Source organism: Apis dorsata, unplaced genomic scaffold (assembly GCF_000469605.1).
Source record: "Apis dorsata unplaced genomic scaffold, Apis dorsata 1.3 scaffold_12, whole genome shotgun sequence".
Lineage (NCBI taxonomy): Eukaryota > Metazoa > Arthropoda > Insecta > Hymenoptera > Apidae > Apis > Apis dorsata.
Window position 1 is genome coordinate 68,369 of NW_006263315.1, and position 16,420 is coordinate 84,788.

General features: G+C 34.0%; 1 protein-coding gene across 1 annotated transcript in view; it reads left to right on the forward strand.

The window, feature by feature from the left end:
- Positions 1-16,420, forward strand: part of LOC102676258 (transcription factor AP-2-epsilon) — an 87,972-nt gene that overhangs the window by 56,688 nt on the left and 14,864 nt on the right. Inside the window, exon 6 of the mRNA XM_031509392.1 lies at positions 13,470-13,668. Within this exon, the coding sequence (XP_031365252.1) occupies positions 13,470-13,668 (199 nt within the window). The remainder of the gene's footprint in view (positions 1-13,469; positions 13,669-16,420) is intronic.

The following is a 16,420-nucleotide window of genomic DNA, read 5'->3' on the forward strand; positions in this document are numbered from 1 at the left end:
GAAAGGTGTATCCGAGAGACGCGTGTTCACTTTAACGGGCGCGACTTCTTTTATTATTCGTGTGTATACGCGTGTACGTGAGATCCTAATGGAGAGGATAGTTTAACCTTTCTCTGTCGAAGATTTTCGAACCCATGAAGCGAGAGAAATTTTCTTTGTGATTATCAAAAAAATGTATTGGAAATATTAATATTAGAAATTCAACGTATACGCGAATATTTCTGTGATATAATTTCGATCCGCGTCAAAATGAAAAAAATCTCCGTCTCCGCCTACGTACGTTATAAAAATTGTTCGTCACACGTTGAAATCTAGAGCCGATTGGCGAGAGCAGCGACAAATACATACAACCGACGACATAACATACGCGTTCCGTTTCTCGGAAGCCGGTTATACAATTACTTGCAGCTTACCTTGGCTCCTTCGTCACTCCTCGACGTGCTCCAGTTTACCAGTTTAACGTTGCTCCAAGGTATACGAACGAAATGGATTTTTCTCGGAACTTGGAACTGCAAAAAAATTGAAAATTTTAAGATTGAAAACTTTGCCTCGTTGATTGAGAAAATTGAAAAAATATCGAAGAAATTGGGGAAAGTATTGGGGAATAATATTTCTTGTATAATATTTCTTATAATAAAAGAAGTATGTGTGTTATTATATCGAAAAATAAAATAAAATTCATTTACAAATCGAAAAAATTGTATGGAACATTTGGCGAATGTAACTACAGGTCGTAGATAACTATTTGGCGAATCACATTAAACTACAAGTTCGCGTTACAATGTATAATCTGACATCTGTTGACATCTGTTTGAACCACTATTTCGTGTAATCCGTTCCTCTTTTAACGAGTAAAAAAAAATCTTACAAGAAAACGTATATCATAAAAGTTAAAGATTGAAGACTACTTTTCAAGATCCATTTCTATCTAAAAAAAGAAAATATAATTTTTGTATTAAAAATTAACTTTCGTATAAATATTTCAATCCGTCGAAATGATTCTCTTATTATTTCCAAAACAAAAAAAAAAGAAAGAAAAAAGATTCAAGAAATCCTAAGAACAGGTAAATTCAAAAACAGGGTAATTTTCTACTTGCCAAATAGGTGCGAAGAGAAAAAGAGATCCTAAGCGGCGCGTAAGGAGATGAAACGAGTTTTTGTGGTTAATCAATCGTCCTTCGTCAACGATGAGACCGTGTCGCGTTAGAAACAATTAATCATTCAAATGAGGCCAGGGAACACAGGCATTTACCATGTTAATGATTTTTCTAATTTAACCGGTCAATGGTGTCCATGGTCAATTAACTTTCCTCGTTATTTCTGCACGTTACGCGCACTGTGCTCTTCTTAAAAATTACGAAAATTAAACGAAAAGAAGAAGAATGGGTGTTGGGTGTTGCCGTGACAAGAGCTCGAAAATTATGCGCACTTTTCCACGTCGGTTTGACTTATGATCATAACAGTAATTTACGAAGCCAACGTGTGTTTTGGATATCGGATTAGAGTCGTCCTCTCGTTATGTTTCATTAGGAAAGTATATTATAGTTATATCTTTCTTTTAATCTTCGACAATAATAAACTTTCGACAACAAACCTTTTTTCGTCCAACACGTGTAATATACTTATATGCGTAATATAAATCGTCTCGTTACCGTTGTTAAAAATAAAATTTTTCATTTGCACGAATTTATTATTTATATTTATGTGAATTATATTGTTTATTAAATTTTATTTCGCAAAGATATATTGATTCTTTTTTTTTTTTTAATGAATAAATTAAATGTATATATATGCTATAAAAATTTTTCTGAATAAAAAAAATATTCTGAAAATTTAATCATAAATTCAACACTATATATTAATAGCAATTGATTTTTTAATAATAATTTAAATTTTATGCATTTTTCGCGCAGGTAGGATTTTATTCACCCTTTGGCGCCTGCAATTCCAATGATTCATTCATTAATCGTTGCATATATCTGAATAATTCGGTTTTTTTTTCGCGCTTTTTTCTATAACGGAGTTCACATTTTATCTGCATACATTATCTTAGCGATTTAAGTATTGATATCAAGGGAGGGGGGAGAAAAAAAAATTGGTTACATCATCTACAGTAAACCTGTTTGAAATGAAACTATTTCTATGCATCTTTTTCTTATTTGATTACATTTCTAGCGGCTGTATTTTACATTAGATCGCCAATGCCGTATTTTACATTAGAAATTCGTGTCTCGTTATCCCGTGTAGCTTAGTTAAGCAATACCGGACTTATTTCCCTTAAAAATAAAAAAGATCTCTTTTTATTTCCCCCAAGAACACTACTAGAGCTTCGTATTAACGTTGAATTTTAAGCAGACATTTCTATCTATAAAAATTTCATTCATACCGTTTTTCTACATAAAGTTGGGCAAGGAATGAACATGTTACACCATAATCTTGATCTCCATTTATCTCATTTAAACCACTAAACCTCGAGATATGATCTTTCTCGTAGAAAAACTTTTGAATAGACTTATTCCATCACAATTTAATCAGATGATTTCACGGCATTTATCAAAGTAGCTAATTATCCCGACAAATTGCGCGACTAAAAAATCCTGTAACATCAGAAACTTATCGATTCAAGCTATTTCAATATCAATTAATAAGATCTTTCTGAGGAGGAGTAGATTCAATAGTTATCAAATATATCGATTTAAATTATATAGCATAGATATTTTATTAAAAATTTATTTCAAGTACAAAACTCTTGCCGTTTTCTAAAAAAATCAATTCGAATATTAATTGCATATTATCTTTTACTTTTACGTTATTATTTTACAATTTAGAATCTAGAATCAGTGCAATATTACATAAAACATATATGCTTCATATAATAAATTTAATTCCCTTTCAGAGACTATTTTAAACGAGAGATTACCTCTCAAATACGCCATTATTTTGGGATACAAATTTTATTAAAAACGCAAAATCGTTCAAAAATTCAAATTTTCACCCTATCTCTCCACCCTTTTATATCTACAACGTGAATCATTTTCAAATACTCACGATCAGAACCTGCATACATCATACTTGATCCCATCCCTGATCGAGCGCATTCTCGAACGTGGCCTCTAAATCGATTTCAATCGAAAGTCTCCTCTCGAGGAGCGGCGGATAAGTGGCTTTTTCTCATTGTCCCCCTCCCCCCTTCGATTCGAAAGGATCGGGTTTTGGATGGAGGGTGGGCCACCATCTTTGTTCAAGGGCAGCCAACCTCCCAGAATTCATGGCCTAATGAAATTAACGAGGACCAGTGGCGCGTTGCCCTCGGGCCAGGTGGATCCCTGCCTCGCTCACGAGACACCCCTGGAGTGCCAGGGTCGAAAAGTCACACCCCAGCCCCTCGGTGGTAACCAATCAAGGTCGAGAAATAAGTGAACTCGTTTCTACGAGGCGATTGGTTAAGTTTCCGGGACGTTGATTGCCCAGGAAATTGTGCGTGCGCGGGACACACTGCACGTGGCAAACTTGGAGGCTCCAAGGCTCAAGGCTATTCTCACTTTTGCAAATTAACGCCTTTTACTGGAATGCGCGCGTGCAAGCTTTCCATCGTTTCCATACTTTTTTTAATATTTCAAAGGAAGGGGATGAATTAATAATTTCGTGAATCGTGTTCATTCTTTTTTTTTTTTTTTTCCAAAGTTTGTTTGATATTTGGACGAGTTGAAGCGTTGTCTTCAAAGATTTTTTATAGGGGAATAGGAAAAATATTTATAAGAAGAGTATGTGGATATTATTTGTAATTATAGATGCAGAAAAAACTGTATTAATTAAAATCGAAGTTGTTTTTCTTACATAATTAATTAATTTCGTATTAAAGAAGTTAATACGTGATATTTAATCGAATCTTTATTTCATATAAAATTTTCTACATTCTACTTTCAGAAAGTTTCCGGTTAATCGTAATGATATCTCCATATATAAACTACGTATTGAAAAATTATTTATACTCCAGGTGAGGGGAATTAAAATTAAAAATTTGATGAAATATCTATCAAATTCAACCTCATTTCTTCAACTTAACGAGAACGAGACTCGCCAAGATTAATCTCGATCGATTTTTCCCATTGTAATTTAAAACTTGTAAAAATTACTCGCATCAATCACAAACTCATAAATTACATGGTATTTGAGCCAAGTCACGGAATGTGTCGATAATTTTTCATCGTGCGCGAAGAACATAGAGAAACGAGGCTGGGAAAGGAAGAAACTAATACGCGATTCCATATTCGAAAAACGAGGCATGGCAAAGGTAAATGCGCGTAATAGAAACTTTATTCGAATGATCATTCAAACGCACGCTTATTCCGACATTGATCGATAATCGGCCGTGCAACATTGTGAAACAAAAACACGGAAGAACAAATGATCGGTTTGCGAGACCAATTAAAACATCACGTTACCATCCCCCGAGCGAGTACTCATAATACTCGTGAAAGATTATCTAAAAGTTGTGATGGAATGGCGAACGATGAGAGATCGTAAGGTATATCTGTCCAGCAAATGCGTGATAAGTTTGACGTTCATTTACGTAATACGTTGAAATTCAGCCTTGAGCAATGAACGAGTCTTTGACGAGTTGGAACCGATTGATCTATGGATCCGCGATAAATCTGACACAAATGAATATATATAGAATAATGAATGTATAGAAAAATTACTATTGGTGAGAGTTTAATATTTTGTTGATTATTATTAAAAGAAAAATTAAAAAAGAATGAGTAAATGAAATCTTCAATGTGGATAAATTTTAATAAAAAAAAGAAGAATCTGTATATTATTTTTTAAATTAATATTATGGCATTGGATATTGGAAATATTTTTAATATTCTTCTCTTTTTAAATGAATGTGAATTTTATACGTAATTTTCTGAAAAAAGTGCTCCGTATTTCTTATCCATTGATTCTTTTTTTCAGTTTTATTTCTGGATAATTATCGTTTATCACAATTATTTTTTATTATCATTTATGCAATATAAAGAGGAAAAAAGGCGTATCCGGATCGTATACGATACGTTTATTATACGATAAAATCTCGAGACACTAGTAATTATCAATGAGATCGAAAATAAACCACAAATTGAAAAAAATTAATTCCACTTTTAATTTCTCCTTTTTCCTTTTATAAATATATTTTCATACGTGAAACATGTCTGCGTTAAAAATACCTCAGCTTGGACAAAACTAATCGAGTTCTCAAAATAATACATATACTTCCACAAATCGCATTCATCCTTTAAGACAATCGCAGCTTATAAAATATAATACATATACTTACACATATATAAATGCATAATACAAAACCAACAAGTGAACCTAAAAGGAGAAGAAAAAGAAAAGCTCTTGCAATTCGTTTCGTAACGCGGGTGAAAATTTGATGGAAGTGGTATCCAGAAAAACGGGATTGTTATCGAGATATCGTATCGATTCGTATTAACTCCAGTGTCTTAATTACAAAGCAACGAAACCGCACGCATCGATTAATTTAAGGTTCGCGCTAGCAACCGGCCGCTTTTAATTTATCAATACACCTGTGCAATAATCGCGTTACATAATCGGCCCATTAATCACAAATATACCGGCGTATATCGTATCATTAAAATCATAGACATCCACCTCGAAATGATCTCTCTAAATATCCCCGGGGCTATAGATAATAGAGAATCGTTGTTAAGTTTTTTTTGTCGTATGGATGACGATTGATAAATCGACGATGCGCCGTGGAGTTAATCGCCTTTCCTCGGATGACTTTTCACCGGTGTACGTGTATGTGTGTATTACATTTATATTTCATTGAATGGTAGCTTTTTTGCGGATATTTTTCTTTCTTTTTTTTAAGCTTTTTTATTTCAAACCTCGGATGAAATAAATGAAAGTTTTATTCTTTTAAAGATCGGATACTCGAAATTTCGAAAGTTTTTCCAAACTTAAATTTTCCGAGAACTTTTGAGAGAGAAATATTTTTGCTTGAGGATATAATAATCTGGTCGAGTTTGTGCTTTAGAATTCAGATTTATTTTAATGGATGTCGAGAGTTTCGAAACCTTCGATGTGATTCAGATTTGAATTTCGCAAAGAAATAATTTTCGATCCATTCTTATTTTTGATAGATTTAATCGTCATCAATCTTGGTAGGCACTTTGGCAAGCCGTCATTTTTTTACTGGTATCCGTGTATATATTTCAACTATTGATCATATTTGTAATCGTTTCTTTTTTCACTCTTTATCGTACTTTTACTGAATAGAATTTTTATCATTCGGTAATTTTCTTCGTCATCAATCATAGTTTGAAATTTAACAATTGTACATGTTCACGTCAGAATGATTAATTTGATATAATCGTTATAGATAATCATGGGATAAAATCATTCTTACGGTTTCAATATGTTTGAAAAAGAAATATATCTCTCATTTATTGAATATTGGTAATATGTTCTTCTGATATTTTAATTTTGTTCTTCGATGTAGGTATTAGACTTGAAGAAGATCGTTTTACAATCTTCGTTAAAGTGAATTTTATTTTAATGAATTTTAAAAATCGCATTATTCAATTTCATATTTTTTTGAACATAAATAGAAGCTTGTGTTGTATTATAATATAAATTCTCTTTATTAAAAGATAAAATTGAATATTTAATATTTTTTCTATACATATATAATTTTGTAATTCAAATACGATTGAATAACTAGCATCGATCATTTTCAAAAACACTATTGTAATTAAGAATTCAATTTATAGTTTTATTGTATGTGTTCCATAGATATTGCAATTAATTTTTGTAACAATGTGCACATTATTTTTAAATTTAAAAAAAAAGGAAAAGATTCCAGGAGACGCATAAAACCTACCACAAGCAACTACACTGATCGTAATTATCTAAATATTTAACTCCTTTTGGACAAATTTTTCTTTTTAAAAGTTAACAGAATAACGTAAGAATTCAATCATTGTTCAAATATTTTATTTAAGTAACGTTCGAGTATTCTCTGACGACGTAATCCAACTAACTAAAAATATTTCTGGCTAACATTCAAATTAAGCTCCATTATCCCGCCAATAAGTTCTACGAAACGCATTCACGATCATAACCACGCGTGCATGGCTATATTCCCGGCAAATTATCGAAGATTTGCCTTCTGTCCCGCCAAAAGGATAGGTATAAATGTTCTTTGTACAAGTGTGGGTCTCTTTTGCAACGTTTAACCGTCCAAGTTGCTTCATTGACGTCCAATGTGTTCCGCTCGTTGTGCTCCCGTTCGTTTCTCCACCGTTTCCGTTGGAATGAAAATTGCACCCCTCGATCACGATCGTTATTAGCCATCGCGAGTAAAAGTGCTACCTGGCAATCTGCCGTTTCTCATGTGCTCGACAACGTACCATTTCTTCTTTATTATAGATTTTACTTTTCGTTTATTGATATAAGAAAATATTTTTATATTTTTTTCAGTTGAAAAATTGGTAATTTATTTTTACTTTTGATTAGTTTCATTTGGGTAAAGTATTAAATTTAGATGGACACAGTTAACAAGTTATAGATAACTAAGTGTTACGTTTATTTTCAGAATATAAATGAATAACTTGATATCAAAATGTTTTCTTCGAAATGCAAAAAAAAAAAGAAAAAAAAGAAAAAAGAAAAATAGATAACATTAAAAAGAGAAATACGTATAATATATTACAGAATTGCATTCGCGACGCTTAATTTTTTCACTTACACGAAAAGGAAAACTTTTTCAAATCTTGTTTAAACCTTGTTCGAATATTTAATTAGATATACAAATGATGAATGATGAATGGCATGCTAGCCATGTATAATCGTATATGCTATTTGATAACTGCTACATTGAAATGCATAAACAAATTTTAAGATATGTTGTGAAGAAATCTCTCGACATGTGTGTGGTAGTAATAAAACGAATGATAATGAAGAAGTAAAAAATGTCGTACCTATGTAACTTTGTCGATTTCTTGGAACCTGTTTTATTGATTAATCGCTAAATGATCGTATAAAATATTAAAATATTTGAACGGAAATATAAAGAAATATGAATAATTCTTTGGTTAAAAACTATCGAGAAATTAATAACTGTTTGGTCATACTTAACTCATAGTGCTAAAGTATGAATTAATATTGAATAATTTAGACTCTCTTGTACAACAAATTATCGGTTAATAATATTGAATTGATAATGGAGATACAATCTGAAAAAAAATTGAGATGAAAAATGAAACACGAAAATAATATTCCAAAGATTGCAATATTCAAATTATATTTATGGTATATTTCATATTTTCAAAATATATCATCAATATAACTAATAAAATTTTTAATAAAACGTTATTAAATTTCATTGATTCAACCGATTAAATTATTAACGAGTTTATTTTTGACGTTCGAATATAAATAAATAATCTAGAACAAATTTCAATAAAATCATTGCCTCTAATAATGACAAAGAATTTTTAATATACGGAAAAATACCGTAATATTTTTTGATCAAACAATTTCTCTCTTTCAATATTTTATTTCGATTCATCGTTGAAACAAAACAGCCAAGTTTCAACGGAGAAAATATCGCGAGATAACGATCAACAAGCCTCATGATCCAGAATCACGTGGCCCGTGTTATTATCAAACTGTTCTCTCGATAATGTTACTCCATTGTAACTTTCCTAACATTATAATGATTGTACCGAACGTACAATCTCCGCCCACGATTTACCATTTGCCACAATCTACCTGTCAGATAGTTGTTCCGTGCCCGAGATCCACCGACATCAAATGGAAAGAAGTTTTATTCAGTCCCCCGATCAAACAGCAGCAACGATTTATCGCTGTTCCAGGGCTTAATTGACTACCCACGCTTCGGCAATATACCCAATACCATTTCGATGTCTCTGACAAACGATCGTTACTTGTTTTAACGGAGTGAAAAATATTAAGTGAAAAACTTGTTGCGAAATTAATCGGTTTGATGAGAGTTTAATCATGATGAATCATTTGTACTCTCGTTCTTCCTCGTTATTATTTTTATTTTATTTCCTTCTAATTTTCTAAGAGCGAAAATTGTAAGAGATCTTACATTTAAATAAAAATCGAATGATAAAAATATATTTTATAATCAATCGATATTTGCAATTTTAATAATTCCTAGAGAAGTATACGTTGGAACACATCAATATAGGCAAGAATTATTCAGTTTTAAAAATTCTTCATTTTCTTTTCATTCTTTTTATCTAGTATCTATCTTTGGTTCCATTCCTCGTCATCAAAATTATTCGATATTTTCGAAAAATTTCTAAAAAGAAATACTCATCATCGATTTAAAAAATAATTAAATTTCCTTAACCCTCGATTGACCTTTATCACAATCAGCTTCCATTGCCATATAATTACACCACGAAGGATCATCTAATACCATAACCAACGTATCGTGTCTATTATTATTATCATATTATGAGCACCGTAATTAACATAAAAGCTGGCTGTTTAACCCGTGCAACGTAGAAGCGAGTCGTTTTCACGGTTGTAGAAGTCGTGACCAAGGTTTTTGCCACTTTTGTTTCAACAGTACATGGTAATATATCCACGTTACCTGAGTGACAAATTATCTGGTGGCGACTTCCTAGACGTTATCTCGGGTTAAAACAAGACGCGCCACCGATCCTTGGATACCGAGGCGTGGATGTGGATTACGTGCTTTCCATATCCAGTTGAAGAGAACGTGAAGGATGAGTGAAAATCTCATTGGTCGGTTAAGTTTCCATATGGAAAATTTATGACGTTGAGTTTTAAAATGCTCGTCGATTACGTTTTTTTTTTCTTTGCTGTCATCATGTTTCTGACGTTCTCCATGATTTTGATCATCTTTGGTATTAAGTTTTAAGATTTATGAAATTATGTTCTTGGAATGTTGTATGGGAATTTCAGAAAAGAATAGAAAATAAAAATATAATTCTTTTTATCTTGATTTTTCTCCATATAAGTTATCTATCATTTAAAATTATCATCAATTAAAGTAGAATAATTAGAAGGTATATAAGTTTCGAAAAGTTTCTTTCACCTGAAATATCAAGCACTCGATCTTTCAATATTTTTCACATTTAAAACCCAATAAACAGTCACATTAAATCCTCCGTTTTCACAATGATATTATTCTTGAATGAAACGCATATTTTACAAGCACATGTGACATAATGATACTATCTTAAATCACCATCTTAAATCGTGATTTCACAACGATGCGATAAATTAACGCAACGCAATTTTGAAAGTGAAAAAGAATGGAAGGAAAAAAAAAATAACGATAAAGAAGACGCGGGAAAAAAGAAAAGAAGAAATATATATTTTTTTTTTCCAACGCGCACCTAGCAATTTGCAAATTACCGCCATGAATGAATTTCATGGTATAATTTCCAACCAACGTGGCCCGTTGCATTGCAATTTAGTCGTTAAGATAAATCGAGTAACGATCGTCTTAGTTAGATATCGTTGAACATCCCTTGGAAAAAAAAGGAGCACATTTGTCATAAATAGCGAAAAATATTTCGACTTATTCACGATTGATATCGTAATATCGTTGAAAATGAGCATTGGAAGAATGGAAATGTCACGGGATCGTTTATACACTTGTCCATGAATTAATCGATAACATACCTAAGTAATTAACTCACGATCGATTGATCGATAACGGGCTCATCCCTGAGACGATTTCACAATTCACACCGGGGAAAGGTTAAAACGATCCATAGGATAATTACACGTTTTATAACGTGAGCAAAGAAAATGAGTTATCCCCATTAAATAAATTAATACACCTTCCAGTGCCGTTACCCGAGATGAAGATAACAAGGCGAGATAACTCGAGGAACGTTTCTCGAAGCGTTCTTTCCTTTCTTCTTCTTCTCCTTCTTCTTCTTCTCTATTCAAAACGATACCTTCTGACATTTGATATGATTTTTCTAATCAGTGAAATAGAAAACGTTTCGAAGAGAAAAATTCCTTTCTTCTTCTCTAGTCAAATTCTCAAGTTTTGAAAAAAGAAAGATATATGGTGTTCCTTCCTTTCCGTTTTTATCTAGTTACTTTTTTCCCCTATAATATCTATATATGTATATAAGAAAACAATCGTGTTGAATAATTGATCAAAGTATCGAATAATTTTCTCAAATTACAAAATCGAAATGGTGAAAGTTAGAAAGTAAGGAAATACACACACTAATTTTTGTTTCTTTTATATCGATTATAAAATATAGTAACGGTGTCTGCGTGTAATTGCTTCAAATGTAATTCTTTTAAATCTACCAAATTGTACCGGCGAGGTCCGATCAACATGCCGCTTACCGTTGCACGATTTTCTACCGCTTCATTCTCGGGATTACGATTTATAAGCGCGGAACAAATCCACGTCGACCTATTTGGTCTGCGTAGAAATTTATTACCCGTTTGACCCGGCCCGATCGAGACGTCGTTGCGGATTGATCTGCTTGACAACTTGTTTGCACTCTCTTCCTCTCTCCCTTCCTCTTTCGCCTTCTGCCTTCCCTTTTCTTCTCGAACGGTAGGCAAAAGCATAACTTGTGTCGAAAAACACAACTGAAAAATGATCCTTTGCGCGATACCATGGTAAAATAAATTTCTTTCGGATTTCTTTGGATGTTGAAACTATTGGAACTTGAGAGAAATTGAAGCAAACAGTGAAGAAATTAAATTTTTCATATATTGTCTAAATAAATCCTATATATTATCTAAGTTACAATTCTTAGAACGAGGGATGAAATTATGAATATCTCGATATTAAAAATTGCGAGCAAAATTCTTACGTTCGCAAGAATTAAAAAAGAAAAAAAAAAAGGGGAACACCGTATATCAACCTGTATTTCACCCGATCCACCCAAAAATCTTGAAGAGAGTTTAACTTTTTATGCATAAAACCCGAACATTATACGAAAGAAGAGAAGAAAAAAGAAATGGTGTACGTTATGTCGTATTACAATATTTTTCAACGAGAATTTTTCGAGGTTATCGAGATTTAAAACTAGTGTTCGTTCTAAACTGCCATAAACCATAGGTGTAGCTCATGATCGAGGGAAGCAACGATGAAGAGTTTCGAGTTATAAGTTGACCATCGATTCGCCTTGTAATAACACGGCTTTGTCCGGACCCCGCGGCCCTATATTAAGCATTCCAGAGCAACGATGCAATAATGCTGGACTATCGGATGCATAGAAACGAAAACGGGACGGAGGCACGGCGAATTTAAAATATTTCGCGGAGAATATTGCCCTGATATCATGGTTATACATATACACACACAGGAGAGGGAGGGAAGGGAGGGAGAATAAGGTAATTTCGGAAGAAGCTTCGGTTTCGGTATTCCTTCCTTCCTTCCTTCCCGGCCACTCGTTAAAACGAGTCTTTGACCTTTCACAAGAGCGGGCAGAACGGTAATTTTAACGTTATTATCTCTTTCATCAACCGAAAATCAAATTAATTGAGAAATATTTTACGTGGAAACGTAATAATTTATCGTTTTTCCCGATTTAGAGAGGGAGATAGTTGTTGCAATAATATCGAAAAATATTTTATTTCGTTAATTCGTTGATTGATCCATTATTTATTATATTTAAATTATTATTACTAGCATACATGTTCATCTTCCTTATGCATAGATCATTTCTTTCATTTTTGTCGTAAAATCGATCAACCTTGATCGTCGATTTGATTCAAATAGTTCTTTTTTAATTATAAATAATATGAAAGTTTTTGGAGAAAAAACTTATTCAATAAGCGAATAATACAATTTTATTCGCTATCTTATTTATTTATATCTTATTTAATAACATTAAACTCATTCGTACGAGAATGAAAGTTTAAAGCGATGATAATGAGCATTATTTAGCATTATATCACACCTATATTTACCCATACAAGTTTTCTACATCCTTTATCATTGTATCTTGAATATTTCAATATTCGTTGCGAGAAAAACAACAATTAATGAGACAACAAGAAATGATAACTTATTATCAGCGAGCAAAGTCGATGCTCGATCAACAAGATTATACGTGGCTTGTCGCCATTCGAGCCAAAAAAACATACATACACACATTTACATTTAAATTTATAATATCCTGAATAACGGCCGCTAAACACGCGGAGCGACAATTAAACACCCGTTCCATCGATCCAAATTGCAATCTCCGTCCATTTACAATTTCGCAAACACGGCCACGAATTTCTTATAAACAAGTATACATCCCACCCTACACACGCATCCGCAACGTTTTTAATCGCGTAACATTCGAGCCGAATTCGAATTCACCTGGCCCGGTAAATTAAAACTTTCTCGTCCACTCGCCCCGCGGTATAATTGATTCCCAATCGGTGAAATGCATAATCCCCCGACCGCATGCGTGTTGCAGACATGAAACCATCGGACAGGAGCGAGAAGGCGATGCTGACCGGGAACGCGCAGCCTTCGGACGTGTTCTGTTCGGTTCCAGGACGATTATCGTTACTAAGCAGCACCAGCAAGTACAAAGTTACGGTAGCCGAGGTACAAAGACGACTATCGCCACCGGAATGCTTGAACGCGAGCCTCCTCGGCGGAGTCTTACGGAGGTAAGAGATATTACACGCGCCACCATCACCCTGCCTCTCGGTACACCGTCTCTCCTCTCGTTTTGCATAATGCGATTCTATAAGGGGATTAACCCTCCCTCCGTTCGGATCCCAGTTGTTTGTCTGGCGAGGAAAATTATGTCGTAAAATCGGTCGCTTCCCGCCAACTTCCGTTTTAAACGATGCTGCTTCGATCTCTTTGTGATCTTTGTTCAAGGTAGAACGTTTGAAACGTGTCCAACAATTCTATCTATCCTTTTATAAGCTTTCGTGAACGAAAATTTATTAAATTAAATTAAATAATTACGATAGTGAGTAAATTTATTTTCATTGATAATAATTAGAGATATTATTATTTTTGTATTTTTGTGATGAAAAAAAGAGAATGCGATAAAAATTATGGGAATAAATATCAAGGAATATTATCTGAGGATCAATTTGTTGGAATTCGATCGATCCTCGCGTCACGTATTTTTGTATTCGATAAATTTATTTCGATAATGTTAATATTATCCAAAATGATTTTTATTAATTCCTCGACGACCACTGCTTCCGCGAACGTGGAATCATTGACTCGCACCACTGATTCAACTGCGTCCGTTAATATCTCGTGCATCAAAAGCGACGAAGACGAACAACTCTCTATTATCGTTTATTACCACTATCTTCCGCACACCTTCCATTCAAATCTCGCCTCGGATCTCCTTCTCTCCTCCCCGTGTTTCCTCCGTGTCGAGAAAAAATCGTTCGCGCATGCACTTACGAGCCCAAGTGTACAGGGATTTCACGTGCGTGAGATACATCCGGGCGTAGGTATACAGTGATTTATCCACGCCTTTGGTGATAAAGCATTGCGCAACGGATAATGTTCTGACCGAGTAAAATGGTGAATCAGATAAAGAACGGCTCTTCCAAGAGGGATAACTCATAAATCAGCACGCTGTCCGTGCTCGAATAAAGCGAATGCGCGTTTATTAATTAACTGGATAGATAAAACCGAGTAACGGTATCGTTCCATTTCGATTATACACCATATATACACGCCAATATTTCTACAATAGAAGAGTTTTAGTCGTGTTTTGCATCTTGTTTCTACAAATTGCTTTATTTTTATTTTTGAGTGGGATATCAAGTGATACAAAATAATTTGAGCGAAGATTAATTAAGTTATGATCTGTTATTAAGTAAAAGTGTATAAAAGTAAAAGTCAATTGGTATAACCAAGAAAAAACTCCAGATTTACAATTACCTCCTTCCATAAAATTCCTCGAGATGCGAAGCACAATTCTGAAATTTTCCAAATTTTGATGTATATGTTGAAAGAAAATATTGGAAACAGCGAAACACACCGCGAATGCGTTCATAAAGCATAATCGATGGCATTGTCCCGTGGATCGAAGCAACGAGAATTCCACGATGGTGGGAGGAAAAAGGAGAACGGTGAATAAACTGCCAATAAAGCGGCCGATCTATCCCCGATGCAAATGAGACATTAATAATTGCATAGCTTCGAGTGTCAATTCCTGGTTGCGCGATCGGCCCTCGGGCTGGCAGCATTCGATGCAACACACCGCAGACCGCGACGATATAATTCATCCATTCGAATAGCGATCCGGCCGATAATTACACGCGCCCGGTTCTCTTGCCACCATAGATTTCTACCGTGCCCATCTGCCTTCCTTTTGTCCCTCTCTCTCTCTCTTTCCTATCCTCTTCCCTTCCCATTCTCCTTCACCACTCCGCGATCTTCTACCTCCGCGGTGTGATGAATCAATGTTTATCGATCGACACGGTGATTTTGCTCGGTGCAATCCGAGATATTTCGTGTTTTTTCGAGGCAATCCCCTTTCGAATAGAAACGAAAATTAAAATTGCAACTTCCCTCGATGTTAGGGGAGGGATATTTTTGGATATTTTATTAACCATCGAGGCGCGCGATGAAATTCGATTTCTGAGCGAGTGCACGCCTTCTCGATCGGCTGACGATTTCGTGGCGGAATTGAGAGAAGAATGCTTTTAGGATGTAGAGGGTATTGGTTCGTTTCGATTGGTGATATAAATAAGACTTGGGGTGCTACCCTTATTTCGGTACGTGGATATTGGTGGATATTCGTTCGGAGGGAATAATTGTTGATGATTCTTGATGAAAGTTATGATGGTTTAGTTAATAGGTGGAAGTATAGAATTTTGTATTGATGATTCGATGATGAAGCGCTGATTAAAATTTGTATGTGAAGTTAATATTGGACGGGCGAACTTATGTAGTTTTTAAAAATTGAGAATTTTTCCGTATTTCTATTTATATTCTACTCAAAGATAAGAAGTTTGCGTGTCATAAGCCAGAACCGCAATTGATATACGTTAATAATTCTTTACAACGTTGGAACGTCATTACTTCTTTTCTCGTTTAAATTGCAAACAATTACGTCTGAAAACGGTTATACCACCGGTGTGTTTTACAATGATCTTGTAAATGTTTGTTGAAATGATGCAGAAAAAATTTTACACGTTCCCCAACTGAGAAACACGCGTACGTTTTTTTCAATCGTAAAAGCCGATTCGAACGTATGTTTTATTCATAATTTCACGTTTCATTTTCATATCTATCCGTTCTCACAATCGGTTAACGACTTTGAGAAATTACCATCGAGCAATTTTCCATTGTAATCTCTCTACTTTAACGCGAAACACAGACAATAAGACATATTAACGTCATGTCGTTATTATTGTTTCACCGACCTAAAAAAAAAAA